This window comes from Acinonyx jubatus, chromosome B4 (genome assembly GCF_027475565.1).
Source record: "Acinonyx jubatus isolate Ajub_Pintada_27869175 chromosome B4, VMU_Ajub_asm_v1.0, whole genome shotgun sequence".
Lineage (NCBI taxonomy): Eukaryota > Metazoa > Chordata > Mammalia > Carnivora > Felidae > Acinonyx > Acinonyx jubatus.
This window is the reverse complement of record NC_069387.1, coordinates 102,410,762-102,430,500: the sequence shown is the minus strand read 5'-3', so window position 1 is coordinate 102,430,500 and position 19,739 is coordinate 102,410,762. Positions and strand designations below refer to the sequence as shown.

Here is a 19,739-nt window from a genome sequence, read left to right as displayed (position 1 = left end):
TACTCCAGCTAAAGAATAAGCTTCATGAAGGTTACGATCTTTGTTTTATTCATTATGAGGCTCAGGTGTCTAGAACAGCTCCTGGCACATGGTAAGCTCTTAATAAGTATATGTTCAGTACATAAATAAATGAGTACCATGCGATTTTAACTATTGTTAGTTTTTAAATCTTAATTCTTAGAGTTTAATTATAATATCTACTTTTCAGATCCCATTTAAAACCCCTGGGGAGATTATTTTGGAATTACTTAATATATTAATTTGGGGAGAATAATCACCTCTATGATGTGCTGTCTTGCCATCTGTAACATGGCTTCTGTCTCCATTTTTTTATGAATTATTTTATGCTCTTCAATAAAATTGTTAATCTGTCACATAGAGGTCTTGAAGATTGTTATTTGTTTCTAGATATCTATAGTTTTGTTGCTATTTTGATTATTTTCATATTTTTTCTAATAAATTAATGCTGGCATAAAAAGTTCTATTGATTTTTCAATATTGATATGACATCCATCAAACTTGCTAACGTATTGGGGCACCTGGGTGGCTCAGTCGGTTAAGCATCTGACTTCAGCTCAGGTCATGATCTCACGGTTTGTGGTTCGAGCGCCATGTTGGGCTCTGTGCTGACGACTCAGAACCTACAGCCTGTTTCAGATTCTGTGTCTCTCTCTCTGCCCCTCCCCCATTCACGCTCCGTCCCTCTCTCTCTCTCTCTCTCTCTCTCTCTCTCAAAAATGAATAAACGTTAAAAATTTTTTTAAAAAGCTGTCTGACATATTGATTTCAAGAGTATGTTGTGGTCTTAGACTTTTCTAAGAGTTTAAGAAATTTAGAAGTATTTTATTCTTTTTTCTCTTCCCTCCCAATTTTTATTTCTTTATTTCTAATATATTGCCCAAGACTTCAATGTTCAATACAATGTTTAAGACTTCAGTATACCAAAGAGTAGCATGGGTCAGAATGGTATACTTGATTTTATAAAGTCACGTTTTATGCAACTTTATAATGATCTAGACTGTAATGATAACATTAATTATGATGCTTTCCATAGTAACCATTTTTCAGATTTGGAATTGCTCTTCTATTACAAGTTTTCTAAGAATTATTATCAAGACTAAGACATCTCTTAGAGTGATGAATTTCATTGATAGGTATTCTGATGGTAAACTGTTTTTTTTTTTTTAACCTAGGGATTAAATGTTTGTTTTTTAACCATCTGCATGCTTCTCTAACAGAAATTAAATTTTAAATTAAAAAAAGTTTTTAATGTAAAAACATAGAAATTTTAAATTTAAAAACTTAAAAGTGTTTGATTCACATTTATTATTCTTATGTCCATTATTAGTTCTTTACATATATAACAGTTATGATCTGATTGGGCTACAAATAAGTTGAGCCCTCTTTTGACTATTTAACTTAAATACAAGAGGACTCACGTGACCCAATGAACAGTAAACCTGGTAGCTCTCTCTTGGGACCATTCTTGCTCTGCCTGAATTATCTAAGAACCTCTAAAACCTAATCAGGTCAAAAGAAGCATTTTTTTTTTTTTTTTTACATTTTGTAAAAAGAGAACTAGAAAATGTGATAAGGTAACAAGAGAGCAACAATTTTTTTTTAATTGCCATTGCCTCTTTTGAGTTTTCAAATTATCACTTTTAAAAATAGGTGGCTCCTCAAAGTCAAATGTCATTCATGTACCATTGCAGTAGCCCACTGACATAGAGGCTAAGTGAAATCCTTCCGTACCAGTCACTGGCCTGGTGGGAAGTTCCGCCAGCAGTAGTGACATCCCATGGCAGAGTGGTTCTTCAGTGAGGATTCCCCCTTCTTCAAGTTATACCACCTTGAGGGCTTAGTTTCACAGTTAGGCTACCAAACTCATCAAGATGACTGAGTCAGGAATGTCCTCCAGAGCCAGCTACCCACTGAGCTGGAACCATGACTGATGTTGGATATTGGACTCAGGTCCCAGTGCTTACTCCCACTTCCTACATTCTTTTCACTAGCTCTTGGAAACTATAATGATTCAGTCAATTGTCTTAGTTTGTAGGATAATTTGGAATAACTCTGAACTTCAAAACTGAAAGGAAAGAAGTCTTGTTTTTCCTTTCTCCCCTGAGGTTTCCTAGTAACTATGCAAATTACCCTCCTGCTATCCTCTCTTATATCGAGAAACACTGGAAGAGACAGTTTGTCAAGGTTTCATTAAATATTCTTCTAGGGCAGGGGTGCCTACTAGCCTTATATTTACATATCTAAAAGGAGTGCTGAGTGATTCTTCCTAGAAGAAAAAAGATTTTCTCCAATATTACTTCTTTATTCTATAGCTAAACAAAGAAGGAATTCAAGATTTTCAGTTGTAAGCAAAAATGAAAGACAAAAACCAAAAATTCTCCGCTATACATATACCTCCTTATATCTTCTTTTTTTAGAACATTTAAGAATTTTATAGATGAATGTTTTTCCACATTAATCATTCGGTATGTTTATTTCATGTGGTAATATGGGAAATAACTACTCTTTACATTTCTGAGTATTATTAATATCAATCATGGGACTATTGAATAGAAATTCTTCATGTTTCATCTAGATTCAAGACACTACAGAATGAAGTATATTTCTATCAAGCTACATTTACCAGATATAGTGAATAAATTATATTCTACTTTAAACATTATGAAAATATTAGAACTTCAAAGTAACAGATATTCCTCAGATTAAAATACCCTTGCTTTTAAATTTGGTGGAAATTAAGAATGACTTAAACGTCTGAGAAAATAATAAATATATTTTATAGTTATTAATGAAATGATTGACCACATTAAAGAACTGACAAGTGAAAGTCCATCAGCTAGATATTCTAACTAAATAAAATTTCTAGGAATTTATGGTATCATAATAACTTTGTAATTCTCAATGTGGAATAATAAAATCATTAATGGGGAAGTAACTATAAGAAATCATCTGATCTAGAAATTTTCCAAGTAGGGCAATTTTCAGTCAACTCTATATAGAGGTTTATTTCTTTCCATCTTTCAAAAATAAGAGATAGTCACATCTTTCCATTTGAACCATTAAGTATATTTTAAAACAATTTGTTGATACTACAATAAAGAACACTAATTTCTCAGATCTGTTATTACATCTTTTATTACATTCATTTCACCAGTCATTATATTATTTTATTACTTTAAATTCTTTCCCTCTTTATGCCAATTTTTTAGGTTTGATGACTAAATTGGATACAGTAATTAGTAAAGTACCTGGATAATATGGATCTATGGTTCTTAACACAACTAAACATTACAATTACTTAGGGAGATTTAAAAACAATTATATACCCAGACTCCACTATTGGATATGGTTTAGAGTGGGATCATTTTTTTAATTAAAGTATAATTAACATACAGTGTTATATTAGCTTCAAATGTATATAATGACTGAACAATTTTCTACATTACTCAGTGTTCATCCAGTTAGGTGTACTTTTGATCTCCTTTATCTATTTCACTCCTCCCTTCATCCACCTCCCCTCCTGCAACCACCAATTTGTTCTCTGTATTTAAGAGTCTGATTGTTGTCTCTTTTTTTATTCTTTATTTGTTCATTTGTTTCTTAAATTCTACATATGAGTGAAATCATATGGTATTTGTCTTTCTCTGCCTGACTTATTTCACTTAGCATTATACCCTCTCGGTCCATCCATGCTGTTGGAAAATGGCAAGATGTCATTCTTTTTTATGTCTGAGTATTATACCATTATACATATGTGTGTGTGTGTGTGTGTGTGTGTGTGTGTGTGTGTACACATATATATACATAAATATATATTTATGTATATACCACATCTTCTTTATCCATTCATCTATGGATGGACACTTGGACTACTTCCATATTTTGGCTATTGTAAATAATGCTGCAATAAATACAGGGGTGCATATATCTTTTTGGATTAGTGTTTTTATTTTCTTTGGGTAAATACCCAGTAGTAGAATTAGTGAATTACATGGTAATTCTATTTTTAACTTTTTGAGAAACCTCCATACTGTTTTCCACAGTAGCTGTACCAATTCATGCTCTCACCAGTAGTGTGTGAGGGTTCCTTCTCCACTTTCTCACCAACACTTGTTCTGTCTTGTGTTTTTCAGTTTAGCCATCCTGACACATGTAAGGTGATATCTCATTGTGGTTTTGAGTTGCATTTCTCTGATGATTAGTGATGTTGAGCATCTTTTCATGTGTCGACCATCTGTGTGTCTTCTTTGGAAACATGTCTATTCAGATCCTCTGCCCATTTTTTTAATTGGATGGTTTGTATTTTTAATGTTGAGTTATATAAGTTCTTTAAATATTTTGGATATTAACCCCTTATCTGATATGTCATTTGCAAATATCTTCTCCCACTCAGTAGGTTGCCTTTTTGTTTTATTTATGGTTTCCTTCGCTGTGCAAACGCCTTTTAGTTTGATGTAGTCCCAATACTTTAATTTTGCTTTTGTTTCCCTTGTCTGAAGAGAGATATCTCATAAAGTATTTCTACAGCCAATATCAAAGAAATTCCTGCCTATGTTTTCTTCTAGGAGCCTTATGTGTATCACATTTAGAGTGGAATTCACTTTATATTTTTATTCAACCCTCCCAAAGTTTCTAACGTGTGGTCGTGGTTGAGAATAACTGATACGGAGTACAGATATTATGTCTGCTTTATTCTAGGTTCTAGATTTGTAAGGTTTATAAGTAGATGGTTTACATATGATTAAACAGATTTAAAGAGTCAATGTGGAATTGGAAATAATAGCTGTGAATTCTGTGCTGGAGAATTTCAGAACAAAGACAAAATGTGTGTACATATAGGAGAAGATTTGAAATCTGAGTTCAGGTCTGATTTCTGGGAGCTAAAAAGCAGTATGGAAATTAACAGAAACAGTCTAGGCTGACACAAAATGCCCAGAATCATAGCTGTGAAGCATTTGGACTCCTCAATGCTTAAATACTTTTTGGTCCTTACGAATTTTGTTAATTGTTTAGTTGCTTGGTTTACTCTTTTTTCCTATATTATGTTACACTCAGGTAGGAATCCTCATATTCTGAGCCCCCAACCTACTGTCTGGCATATGGTAAAGGCTAAACAGAGTTTTAGTGATTGAATGAATGGATGAATGAAATAACAAGTAGAGATTGAATAAATTCATAAATAAAAGAGTAAAGAAACAAAAGTAAGCAGAGAGAGTGAGAAAGTGAGAGAATGAAATAAAGAAAGAATAAAAGAAGAGAGAGAGGAGAAAGGAAAAAAATTCCTAGAAATATGACACTGGAATACCTATGCTCATGTTTGAACCTCATCACTTTTTAGTAGTGTGACCGTAAGCAAAATACCTGTGTTCCTTGCTTCAGTTTCCTTTTCTGTATACAATAGTTCCTTATAGGGTTTAGGCACGTCATGCTCTGTAACAGTGCCTAACACATCGTCAGAACTTAACAAATATTAGTGAAGTAGAATAATTATTAGAAACCCATGCATAGAGCCAGACATCTTATGAATATGTCAGGGTAAGTAAGTACTCAGTAAATGATAGCTATTATTATTAGTTGTCATTATTCTAATGGAAGATACAATCCTATTGAGGATTTGGAGGCAAATCCAAATTTGCGGATTTAAAGTAAAATGAAGAGTATAATGGTCTCTTGGAATGAAAGGAAATATTTACTGGGACATCAGATTGGCTGAAGTCTTCCAAAGTCCCTCCTTGAGTCAATGCTTGGTCTAGGATTTACTCATAGAGTTCACAAAGAGACTTCACTAACAGCCCATGGAATCCCTGATTGATTCAGTCTTTTTTCTGTTATATACATTTTTTTCACGCCAACATTGCTGACTCACTTAGGAAATTTCCAATGAACTGGTCTAGGTTTTTTTTCTCTATTATTTTTGTGCTTATGAATGCTTTTCCTCTAGATTTGTGTTATTTCATTATTTTTGGCTCTATATTTCAATAATACTATATTTTTCCTCTCACAGAGTGAAATATATCTTATAAGACTTTGCCATTTTATAGATTCTCCCCAATCCTCCACAGAATTATTAGAAATAGATTGCTTATGTTAATGATTGCAAATCTTAGTGTATTTTTCTGACCAAACAATAATTTATTTCTAACCATAATATTCATAGAACTATTTTCAAAAATGGAATGGAAGGGCTTGGTGTGACCCCTTCAATGCTAAGTTTTAAGTGTATCTGTGTCTTTAATATATGGATTTAACTGATAGTAAAATAAATTCTTACTTTCTACTCTTTGGCCCCACCTTTTTTATTTTCTCTAGAGAGATTAATAAACCGTAAGAAATAAAATGCATAAGAGAAAGAGATTTACTTGAAATTCATCAGGAGAGAATCAAGGACTTATGTGTTAGGCATGAAAAACATTAGAAAAGAGGTGTCAAAATGTGCAAATCACATGTGGAAATAATGTTCATAATAAGATTAAATTATCAGCTGCCATGGCGACTACAGTTAAGAGTACTATATTACATATTTGAAAGTTGCTAAGAGTAGGTCTTAACTGTTGTCACTACAGAAAAGAAATGGTAACTACATGAGATGATGGATGTGTGTTAGCTAACCTTATTGTGATCATTTCATGACATTTACATGTAATGATTATCATGTTGTACATCTTAAAGTTACAAAGTGTTACATATCAAGTATATCTCAATAAATCTGAGGAAAAGGTATCAGCTCTCAAAAATAATGTCTTCTTGGTGTAGGCAGAGGTCAAGCAAGTATTTTGTTCTGCACAGTCAGTGTCCATCCACCTCAGAGATCTTATAAAGGGGCACCTGGGTGGCTCAGTTGGTTAACTGTATGACTCTTGATTTTGGCTCAGGTCATGATCTCATGGTCGTGAGATTGTGTCCTGTGTCAGACTCTGCTCTGGGCATGGGACCTGCTTAAGATTCTCTTTCTCTTTCCCTGTACCCCTTCCCCACTTGCTTGCACTCTTATTCTCTCTCTCTCTTAAAAAAACAAAACAAAACAAAACAAAACAAAAAAAATGTCCAAGGGGAACTTAATTATTGTTATACTAATATAGCACTTTAAATGCCCTCTGTTGTGTACATTCAACAGGTATTATTTTACCATTTAAAAGAAATGTGAAAATTATTCACTATTATGTTTCCTAAACTACTATTCTTTAGTGGGGTAGAGGAGCACTATGTAGTCACTAAAATATGCTCAAAATAAGGAACAACCATTAAACCAAGATAAAATGCAGAATGAAAATGGGAAATTAGTAATTTAACAAGACAACTGGGTTTTTTTTTAACATGTTATACTATTTTTTAACTCAATATTAAAGCCAGAAGTAGGAAGGAAAACATATTAATGGTGAAGTCATTTTGTTGAAGATTATCAAATACGAAGAGAGACATATTTCTAGTATTTAGAAATACTGATACTGATAGAAAATGGAAGAACATGTTTATATTTCTGGCTTTATCTCAGGATTAACTTTAGAAGCACTATGGCCATGACATGGTAGGACATCTGGGGCTTCAGCTTCATTGGCTTCATTTGGTCTTAGATATAGGCTGTATATTTCTACCATATCATTTACTTTAATGTACATTTATAATATTTCTTTAGTTTATTTCAGATTTTTCTACCATAAAGATAATTCTCCTGCTTTAAAACAGGAGAAAAATGAGTAAGTTCTCTTTCCTATTTGCTTATATTTTTAAGTATGTGTATTTAGTTTGAGAGAGAGAGAGTGAGCAAGGGAGAGGCAGAGAGACAGGGAAGGAAAGAATTCCAAGCAGGCTCTGCGCTGTCAGTGTGGAGCCCAATGCAGGGCTCAATTTCACCAACTGCAAGATCACGACCTATAGCTGAAACCAAGAGTCAGACGGTTAACCAACTGAGCCACCCAGGTGCCCCTATATTTGCGTTTTATGAAAATATTTTTTCATCAACTTTGCACAATGATGACTGAAAATATTGTCTCCGTATTTTGTTTTTCTTTGAATCCTTACTGCTTTTCCTAAAACTCATCTTACTTATTACCAGGAAATTTTCTTTCACTCATTCATGCATTCAATTCATTCATTTAACAAATATATTTTTGTGGAAGGTGCTGTTCTATTCACTAGAGACACAAGTAATCAAAACATTTATTCAGTCAGCCAAATTCTATCTCATTACCATCACATGCCAGGCATCATTCTATGCACTTGTGATACACAAAAAAGAAAACATATAAAGGCTCTTTTCCTGGCTGGAGCTTACGATCTAGCAAGTTGGAAGAGGTTAACAGACAATAGACAATAAATACAAATAAGTAAGTCATTTAGTATGTTAGAAGCTGATATTGAAGAAAAGAAAAAGTAGATAAACACACACACACACACACACACACACACACACACAAAATCAGGAGACCTGAGATGTGGAGGTAAGGGCAGTTTTCTGTTTTAAATAAGGTGGTCAGGATCAGCTTCCTTGAAGTGGTTGAGGTTGTTAGCCACTTGGAACACTAAGGAAGAACATTTCAGTCAGAAGGACAATTTAGGGGCACCTGGGTGGCTCAGTCAGTTGGGCACCCAACTTTGCTCAGGTCATGATCTCGTGGTTTGTGAGTTTGAGCCCCACATCAGGTTCTGTGCTGACAACTCGGAGTCTGGAGCCTGCTTTGGAATCTGTGTCTCCCTCTCTCTCTGCCCCTCACCCACTCATGCTCTGACTCTCTCTCACTCAAAAATAAATAAACATTAAAAACAAAATTTAAAAAAAAAGGACAATCTAAAGGCAAGGCTGCAATGTGGGAGTGTAATGGACTTAGAGGAGCAGTGAGATTGCCAGTGTGGCTGAATTGAGAAACCCAGTGGGAAAATAGTAGGAGAGAGGTCAGGGAGGCTGTGGCATGAAGGGAAGGACAGTGGAGTAGGGAGTCAGGGGCAGTGGTTATTGCTTATTACAAGATTTTTGCTTTTGTACTGGGTAGGATGGAAAACCACTGGAGTGTTTTGAGCAGAGGAGTGACTTGATCTGACTACCATGTAAAAAGATTACCATGGACCACTCTGACTGTTTTAAAAAATAGGAGTAAGAGGATAAGGTTAGAAACAAAGAGACCAGTTAGAAGGTTATTATAGTATTTCAGGTGGGAGTAGATGACCCAGACATCATGTGTTGAACAGGAAAATCCAGCTACAAATCCCAGGTGAGGATTGGTGTGGAGGATGGCAAAGATTGTAACAATACCAACTGCCAGAAGTAGGAGCCCACAGACCTTGGCCTACTGCATCTTCTAAGGGTTCAGAGTCATCAAAGAGGATTGAACACACAAGGTGTTCCTTGACACATAAAGAGGTCATAGAAATGGGTCTAATTCAAATATGTCACAAGGTAAAGCAGACATTTTTTTTTTTCTAAAAGACTGTCACTCCTCTGCTCAGTACCTTCCTATGGGGCCCATCAAACTAGAGTAAAAGTCAGTGTCTTACAATGAACTCAGGAACCCCTGGCATCTCAAGAATCAACATCATCTGCCCATGTATGCTCACTCCCATCTTCTTGCTATAGCCTATTCCATTCTAGCTATACTGGTCCCCCTTGAAAATCCTAAACCCACTTGTGTCTCCCAGCCTTTGATTTTTCTATTTCCTCTGCCAGATAAATACATGATGTGCTCTTATTCTGGATTTGGGCTCAGTGGTTTCTTTGCATCATCAATTCCTCTAGTATAAGCTTAATCCAAATACTGCATGTGATATCTTATTCTAAAAATTTTTCGTTGTTTATCTGAAATTTAAATATAACTGGACATCCTGTATTTTATCCATCAACTCTAGCCATGGGGGGAGGGAAAGAGAAAGTGAAAGGGAAAGAGAAAGTTACTGGTAGTTAAGGCTTTAAATAGGTTACCAGGTCATGAAGAGAGATGAACAGTTTGACAGCAGGTTTTCACGTGTTATTTCCCTCTTCAAAAACCTTTGATGACTCTCTGTCATTCTATTTAGTACTCAAAGTGCATTGTATTTCATACAAAAAGCTAAAGCCATCTTAATCTATGGCGGCCTTTTTTCCCAGTCTCTTGCACTCGTCTACAGCACTCGTCTCTGGCTCTCCACACAGTACAACCTGTAATTGCCCTGCAGAAACTACCTCCCTGCCTGTGCTCATGCTTTACCTTTCTGAAATAAATACCCTCCTTATTTTACTTTAAATGTAATTACTCATCTTTAAAGATCAAAGTCAAAGAGTATCACAAATAGTATCGTCTCTCTGCTCCCATGTCATAAATATTTAGGATGTTTATCATAAAACTTTATGATAACATTCATTGTCATACTTAATAATTGCTTATTTATGTGCTATTCCTCTGCTTGACGAGACTTTCCTTGATGTCACGAATGTATCAGCACATTTAACAAAATCCCAACACCTAGTTCTTTCTTCCTGGTACAATGTTTAAGAGAAAAACATTGAAACTCTTCATAACCTTGTGTTAGGAAATAATTTTTTTGATACAACACCAAAGTGCAAGGTATAAAGGGGAAAATGATAAATTGAACTTCATTAAAATTAAAAACACTTGCATTTCAAACGGCACTGTCAAAGTGAAAAGATAATCTATAGACTGAGAAGAACTATTTGGAAATCATATAACTGATAAAGGAATTGTATGTGTGTGTGTGTGTGTGTACACACACACACACACATCTATATATAAATAATTATTGTAACTCATTAATAAAAAGACAAATAACTCAATTAGTAAATGAGTAAAGAATTTGAATAGACAGAGAAGATACATAACTGACAATAAAGACGTGAAAAGAGGCTCCATATCATTAGCCATTAGGAAGTGCAAATCAAAATCAAAATCAAATCAAATCAAATCAAATGCAAATCAAAATGCAAATCAAAATCACAAGGAGATACCACTTCATACACACTAGAGTAGCTATAATAAAAAGGCAATAACAAGGTTTGGTGAGAATGTGATAAATTGGAAGTCACATGGTTGCCAGTGGGAATGTAAAGTGGTGCAGCCATTTGGGGAAATAGTACTTCAAAATGTTAATGTAGAATTTCCATGTGATTCAGCTATTCTACTCCTAGGAATCTATCCACAAGAATATAAAACACGTGTCCACACAAAGACTTGTACACAGATGTTTATAACAGCATTATTTACATTAGCCCAAAGGTGAAAACAATCTAAATGTCTATTACCACATGAATATATAAATAATATGTAGTATATCCACATGATGGAATAGTATTCAGCAATCAAAAAAAATCTGATACTACAACATGAATGAAACTCAAACACATTTTGTTCAGCGAATAAAGCCAGTCACAAAAGACTATCTATTCTGATTCAGTTTATGTGAAAAGTACCAAATAGGCAGATTTACAGTGGCAGCAGTAGATAAATCGTGCCTAGGGCTGGAGGTGGGGGTCAGCTGCAAATGATTGTTAATGGGCAAGATGTTTCTATTTGGGGTGACGAAATGTTCTCAAATTAGATTATGATGATAGTACAACTCTTTAAGTATATTAGACACCATTTATGCTGTAAATGGGCAAATTTTATGGTTATAAATTCTATCTCAATAAAGCTGTTTAAAAGAACCACTGGATTTTCTTTTAATTCAATAATAGGTCATTTCAGTTAAAGTGCCACAATTTATTTTAAAGATAAATCTACAAATCACTGTTAAATGATTTCGAACAAAAGTTATGTATTCTTTTTCTAAGATATAAATCACAGTTTTTAAATGAACTTTTACTGTGGAATTATGAGAAAATATATTAACCTCACCATAAAATATATTTAAGGTGATTTGAATACATGAAATGTTACACATTTTTTAAAAAATAAAAGATTTAAGGGGCACCTGGGTGGCTCAGTCGGTTAAGTGTCCGACTTTGGCTCAGGTCATGATCTCACAGTGCGTGAGTTCGAGCCCTGCATCAGGCTCTGTGCTGACAGCTCAGAGCCTGGAGCCTGCTTTGGATTCTGTTTCCCTCTCTCTGCCCCTCCCCCACTCATTCTCTCTCTCTCTCTCTCTCTCTCTCTCTCTCTCTCTCAAAAATAAATAAAATATTAAAATTTTTTTTTAAAAAAATAAAAGATTTAAAAACACTTCAGAAAAAAATTGAGAGTTCAGAAATTTTCCATGGATAGTCCCAAATTTCAAAGTAGTGTAAAGACCTTATGTTATACATCTGTTACTAAAGGAATTAAAAAGGTTAGCATTTTAAGTGGTTTTTTTTAGTTGCCTGATTACTGTTTATACTTAATTAAAATTTTCTTACCTTGAGCCCGTTCAAAATATGCAATTTTTAAACAAGACTTTAATGGACTTCAGGTGCACAGAATTGGACTAATCATTTTTCTAATTAGAAAATTAACATGATTCCGTTGACTTAACAAATATTTACTGAATGCATATGTGTGTGTGTATGAATACACACTACATTCTTGGTACTTGTCTATACCATATACCATGCATAATTTGTATCTTTTGATCTTTATATTCTGAGTAAAGGCAATATGGTAAAGGGTAGATGAACTTAACTGGGAATTAAAAGTTCTGCATTTTAGGGGTGCCTGGGTGTCTCAGTCTGTTGAGCATCTGACTCTTAATTTTGGCTCAGGTCATGATCTCACGGATCATGGGATCAAGTCCAGAGTCAGGCTCTGCGCTGACAGCACAGAGCCTAATTGGGAGTCTCTCTCTCCTCTGTCTCTACCCCTCCCCCACACATGCTCTAATTCTCCCTCTCTCTCTCTCAAAATAAATAAACTTGAAAAGAAAAGTTCTCCATTTTAATTCAAATCAGCTCTGTGTGATTACATGAGTCTCAGTTCTCCCAAGTTCTTTAGGGTTCCAGAAACCTAAGTGTATTTTCTCCACTTACATAAAACATTTTTCAAAGCAAAAATTTTTCTAGTGGTTTGTGTAGCTTCTAAAAAATTGCCTTTTTTTTAGTTGACTAAAGAAAGTCCTCAATGTGAGGAAGTAGAAGTTCTATTAAAGCTTAAGATCGCTTAGTTACCTGTAAGTAGTATACAGAGTTCAAAGATATTTCCTATTATGAAAAAAACCCTGTAATATCATACCTCAGTTATACCAAATTTGGGCATAACTGACTGGCAATTGGCTCTAGCCTTCTTCCCTAAACCAGTTCTCAGTTGTTGCCTAATGATTATAACTGGCTTATCTCAGCTCCATGTACACATATTTGTGTCCTGTATAAGGGTCACCATCAATGTGTTTGCATTTTGTATCCATAAAAACTGTCTAGAAAGTTGGTTTTTCATTAGCTTCCCAGTACCTCTTCATTGTGTGTGGCATTGCACACCTCAGGGATCTTTGGGAAGACCCTGAGGGACTCTGATCCCTCAGCAAGCAGCCATCTCAGCAGTCAGGGAAATAGAGTTGCTGGATCTCAGCAGCATCTCTGACATTCCTACATATTTGTAAAATCTCTTACTTCTTTTACTAGATTATCAGATGTTCAGTATCTGCAATTTAAGAGTTCAGTAATACCTTCAAGGTACTAGGTCTGTGGATCTGGCATCTTTAGATACCATTTTAAGATTAACTCCATCTTTTCTGCTATTTTAATTTAGATTTTCCAGGCTGCTTCTTCATGTGTTAGTTCCTGGACTTAGTATTGCCATTGGTCTGTGCTCCCTGTTTCCTCTCTATTTTCTCTTTCTCACTGCTTTTGTGGTGCTTTCTGTTCTCCCTCTTTTCTCCTACAGTCAGTGCTGCTCTAATGTGTCATTTGCATCCCTCAAAGTTCTGAGCTCTGCAAAACTGCACAATGCAAAACACAGGGCTTGTGGAAGAAGAGGGGTTTGTGTCACAACTTTATCAATGGCATAAAACAAAGAGATAGAAAACCAATGAAAATTGTAGCACCGTTTTACATGTTAAATAGTCAAGAATTGCATAAATACTGTAAATATGACTCTTGGACTTGAAGAAGACCTGAATTTTGCTTGCAGAAATGGATGTCAGATGGGTTTGGGGGTTTGTGCATTACTGTGAAGTGATGAAAGTGGGGTATCTGAAATCAGACAGAAAATTGTAAAACGATGGGGGTGGTGTGACTCAAAGCCTGAGATACACTGAGGCGATGTTAGATGTCTGAGGAACGTGCACGAGTTCATTTTGTGTGTTCCTACACAGCTCAGTTCAGCTGGGTATGGGATTCTGTGTTTAACCAGTGATTCTCAGGAAGGAAGTCGCGCATAAGAAAACACAAAATTTAGAGCACAGCATAACATATAGAACCGTCGGATCATTATGTTGTGCACCTAAAACTGATGGAACATTGTAGGTCAGCTCGACTTCAATATATTGAAAAAAGGAAAACGCAAAATTTATGTAACATTCAAATAGTTTCTTCATGTGTCTATTGTATTAACACAGATTCATGTTTTCCAAACAAGCACTGTACTAAAATTAACGGTACTTTCTTTGCTTTTTCTCATTTTCTCATTCTTTTTTCATGTTTATCTTTTTTAATTTGGGTTTTAACTTGGGCAAATTTAATTTGCCCTTTTAATTTGGGCATCTGTTATTTGCATTTATGTTAAGGCAAAGTGCATCATCATTTTCTTATTTCAGCCTGGCTGTGCCCTTTTTCTTTTAGTGCTATTTCTCCAGTTGTGGCCCTGTCTCCACCACAGAACTTCTCCAGTACAGTTAGGCTGTAGGACACGCTTCTGAAGACATGGGTCACCCTGGTTTCTAAGCAGCAAGGGGAGAAATCAGTCTCAAAGTATTTAATCCTTTTAAGCCTCCTTCCTGTGGGTTGTGTGCATTCATGACTTTTATGTTCTTAACAATATAGAAATCAAGGCTTTTTTTATGCTATACCTTTATTCTAGCTAGGTCACATTCACGCCAGGAATAACCTTCATTAAAAGAAAAATGTGTGTAAGTTCTTTCTCTGAGAGTCATTGAAAATGAAACTTGCAAATGCACCAGGATCTTGAATAAAAATAGAAAATATGGAGCACCTCAGTGGCTCAGTTAGTTAAGCATCCGACTCTTGATTTCGACTCAGGTCATGATCTCATGGTCCTGAGATCGAGCCCCTTGTTGGGCTCTGTGCTGGGAAGAGAGCTTGTTTAAGATTCTTTCTCCAGTTTGACAATAAATTTCATATATTGAAAAAAAAAAAGATTCTTTCTCTCCCAGGATGCCTGAGTGGCTCAGTCAGGAGCATCCAGCTCCTGAGTTTGGCTCGGATCATAATCTCACATTTCATGATATCGAGCCCCATGTCAGGCTCTGCGCTGAAAACACAGGGCCTAGTTGGGATTCTCTCTCTCCCTTTCTCACCTTCTCTCCCTCTCTCTCTGCCCCTCCCTTGCTCTCTGTCTCTCAAAATAAAAAACTTTAAAAAAATTTGCTCTTCCCCTCTGTGCCCCCCCCGCTTGCATGATATCCCTCTCAAAAATAAATAAATAAATAAATAAATAAATAAATAAATAAATAAAATATTACACAGTATCTGTGCTCCTTCTTATCATTTAATAATATGCTGCTTATATAAATATTGTTTACAGTAAGCTTTGGATATAATTGACAAAATAATAACTGCCATTTGTTAAATGTTTGGGATACACGAGTGTTTCATGCTAAGTTGCATCTGTTCAAATGCATCTGTTAACCTGTTTGAAAATTACTGATCTACCTTTATATTTTAATGTCCATTAAGACTTTTCTCAAAAACTTAGTTTTTTTTCAAAACTAGTTAGGGTTCTTATTTCTCAGTGTGAAAGCTCCATCAGTTTCATTTCTTTAGGTTCATGGATTTTAAATTAAAGATGAAGAGAATCCTAAATGCCATTTCTTGTTCTTTTCCTGCAGCGTTTGTCCAATGGTTCTATAGACTCAACTGATGAAACTAGCCAAATAGTCGAACTACAAGAATTGCTTGAAAAGCAAAACTATGAAATGGCTCAAATGAAGGAACGTTTAGCAGCACTCTCTTCCCGAGTGGGAGAGGTGGAACAGGAAGCAGAGACAGCAAGAAAGGATCTCATTAAAACAGAAGAAATGAACACTAAATATCAAAGGGACATTAGGGAGGTAAGTGATTCATAACGGTTTCAGTCTTTGCTTTCTGAATGCTGCTTCTGAGATGCTTTTTGCAAATCTCCCCTAATGGCATATAATCTTTACATCTATTCAGAAAGCCAAAATTTGGGATGCATGATATTAGTTATGAAACATGTCCACTAAGACAAAAATAGTTTATTTACTTATCGACCCTTTAAATATGTACGGAATTTCATATCAAGTCTGGGGTAGAGTAAAAACTTTCTATAGTTTTTAATGAATTTTTAAAAAATTTAAGCTGCTAATTTTAAATAGATTTAGATGTGGGTATGAATAATGAAATTGCTACACTCTTAGCAAATGGGAATGCTCAAAATCATTACTTTAAATTTTCCCCCTCTTATTTTGGTGTTGTGTCTGTGAGTGTGAATATATATTTGGGAATGTGTGCACCTTTCTTTCTCCATGTATTCGGTTCTTCTTAGATGTAACATCACTTCATCTGTTTAATAGAGTACTTGAAAGTTACTGCAAAAAATACGAGATTTTTTTTGTAACACTGCCTAATCATCTTACCACCTAAGGTGAAATGTTTAGAACCTTTCACTTTCTCACTCTATTAAATTAAAAAGAAAATTATTCATAATTGTTAAAAAATTTATTTGGTGACCTTTCACCTTTTGTCATTTTTACATATTTGTTTAAATTACATATTTTATCTTATTTACATTTTTGTATATAATTAATTGTTATCGGAGTTGACTCCACTTTATGTATTCAATTATTTTTTTTCCCATTCCCTGTTGAGCCCATTTTACTTACTTTTGCCTCCAACATCCCCTTCTTTGATAAGAACAGATTGCTGACCTCCATGTTGTTGAACCCAGCACTGGATCCAATCATTACTCCCTGAAGTACGTCTTCAGTTGGGTCATAGCACCCTATACGCTTCTGATTTTCATCCGTCTTTACTTCCTTCCCTTATCTCGGGCTCCTTTATTTGCTCAATGTCTCCCTAGACTTGTAGTGTCTTCCCTTCTCAATCTACTTTCACTTCCCTGCTAAGTTCATGCAGTCTCATGGCTCCAAAAAACACCTACTGCCTTATGAATCCCAGTTTATATCTCCGGCTTATCCTGTGTCCTGTTTCCCAGTTGCCTGTAAAATTAACATATTCTCAAAATTAATATATTAAAGAGTGTTTTCCTGTTATTCTCCCACCCCCAAGGAACCAGAGTTTCTTGTCTTCTTACACAGCCCACCTGTCCTCAATGCCGTTATTGTTCAGAACAGAAGCCTTGGAGCTGTCCTTGGTACCTGTTTCACTCACACACTGCATATGATTTAGCCATAAACCCATTATTTCCAACTTCAAAACTTATCAATAATGTGACCTCTTCTCACAATCTTTATGGCTCTTCCTTATTCCACACAACCACCATCTCTCTCTGAATTATTACAGTACTCTTGTGACTAGTCTTCCTTCCGCTTCAGTCTATACTCAACATAGCAGCCTGAGTGACCTGTTACAATGTTAAGTCAGCTCAAGTTACCATTCTGCTTCAATGGCTACCTGTCCTGCTTACAGGAAAATCCAAGTCCTTACAGTGGTCTACGAGCCATGTACAATCTCCACTACCACCTTTCTGACTTCTGGGAACTCATCTCTTGCTGTTTCATTTTAGTCCACTCTGTTCAGTTAAGATGGATGGCCTCTTAAACTAGCCAGACCTATTCTGTTGGGTTTTCTTTTCCCTCTTCCTTTTGCTCAAATGTTTTCTTCTCAGTGAAGTGTTCCCTAACCTTGTTATTTGCACATGTACACTCTTACTCTTCTTTCATTTTCTTTGTTTTATCTCACAGTATTTACTGCCATCTGACACAATATATACTTTACTGATTTACCTGTTTGTCATATACCTCCCTCTCCCCTATACATAAAGATTCATAATGGCTAGGAGTTTTGTTTTGTTGTGTTTTGTTCACTTCTCTAGTCTAATCACCAACACAACTATTGAGCTTATAATAGGAATTCAAGAAAACTTTGTTGAAAGAATGGATATTTATAGGTGTTTGATGTAAATGTCAAAAGGCACGGATGAGATTAGAATGTGGGTTAGAACAATACCTACTATCTCAGAAAAAATGTAGATGATCCATGAAGTGGCAGGTTGCTCTGCTACCATGCAAATGATGATACTGTGCTCTCTACTTCTTTATATGAATTGATCGTTCAAAGACACGTCTGTCATTTTCACTCCTTAGCTGAAGGTTTGCTACTCTTCTATATCACTGTTAAGAAACACTACAATTTCTGGCTGTAAAGCTATTTGTTGAGGCCTTGCTTATCCTGGTTTCTTCATTCTCTTAGCCCCAGAGATTTAGCAATTTTCCTTTCATTTAGCACTCCTCTCTTGCTTCCTCTCTTCATGTTTATTTAATGCAGTGTCACAGGTAGAGCCCAGTATCTCCAGCTCCCCCTTTCTTATTGACTATGTAAAAATAATTCCTTAATTCTAATCGTCTTCAGGTGTAGGTGACAAAAAGCTAATTCAGATGGAAAATATCAATCATCTGATGCCAGGTGTTTTTTTTTTTTTTTTTTTAATGAGGAAATCTCTTCGAATAGGTAAGGTATTCTGCTTTCATGTGGAATTCTTTTAAAATGTAACTATTCTTGGGGCACCTGGGTAGCTCAGTCAGTTAAGCATCCAACTTCAGCTCAGGTCACGATCTTGCCGTTCACGGGTTCAAGCCGTGTCGGACTCTCAGCTGACAGCTCAGAGCCTGGAGTCTGCTTTGGATTCTCTGTCTCCCTCTCTCTCTCTCTGCGCCCCCCCCTCCACTTACTGTCTCTTTCTCTCTCTCTTTCAAAAATAAATAAACATTAAAAATTTTTTAAAAAGTAAAATAAAATATAACTATTCTTGGGGCATCTGGATGGCTCAGTTGGTCGAGTGTCTGACTTTGGCTCAGGTTATGATCTCATAGCTCGTGAGTTCAAGCCCCGTGAGCTGACTGCTCAGAGCCTGGAGCCTGCTTCGGATTCTTTGTCTCCCTCTCTCTCTCTCTCTGCCCCTCCCCTGTTCACTGTCTCTCTCTCTGTCTCTCAAAATAAATAAAAACATTTAAAAAATTTAAATATAACTATTATCATCTCTAAAATTTTATGTAGTTATATTTTAGAAGAGATTCGTGAAGAATATCTCTCATCATTCACCCCTAAAGGGAGGTTGCAAATACAGATGCTTCAAGAGCCAGTCAGGCAATATAAATGTATGACACATTCGGCAGTAAAGGTATAACATAGGAAGCGCTAGAAATTAATGAGACCTGAGCAAGAAACCTATACACTGCCTGACTTTCTGTATACATCATATGTGATGTGTGTGTGTGCACGCGTGTGTGTTAAGGACACCATGAAAGGCCAAATAAAATGTTTCCAAAAAGGTCCGATTGCCAGAGGCCCTGGTTTACTTCTAGGAAATTCTTAAAGACCAACCATGAAAACTATTACAGGTGTATTATATTTAATTTGTCTAATTTCTTACATCTGTCCTATCCAGAAGGTACTCATCATTATGCCCATTTTTCTCAATTGAGGTAAAGTGACTTGTCAAAGGCATATGCACTGC

The 19,739-nt window shown here is 35.6% G+C and overlaps 1 protein-coding gene across 15 annotated transcripts in view; it reads left to right on the top strand.

Annotated features, from left to right (window-relative positions):
* PPFIA2 (PTPRF interacting protein alpha 2) overlaps nucleotides 1-19,739 on the top strand; it is a 472,924-nt gene that overhangs the window by 332,403 nt on the left and 120,782 nt on the right. For all 15 annotated transcript variants that reach the window (XM_053226534.1, XM_053226540.1, XM_027071168.2 and 12 more), the window contains one exon: nucleotides 15,913-16,134. In XM_053226534.1, coding sequence (XP_053082509.1) covers nucleotides 15,913-16,134 — 222 coding nt within the window. The remainder of the gene's footprint in view (nucleotides 1-15,912; nucleotides 16,135-19,739) is intronic.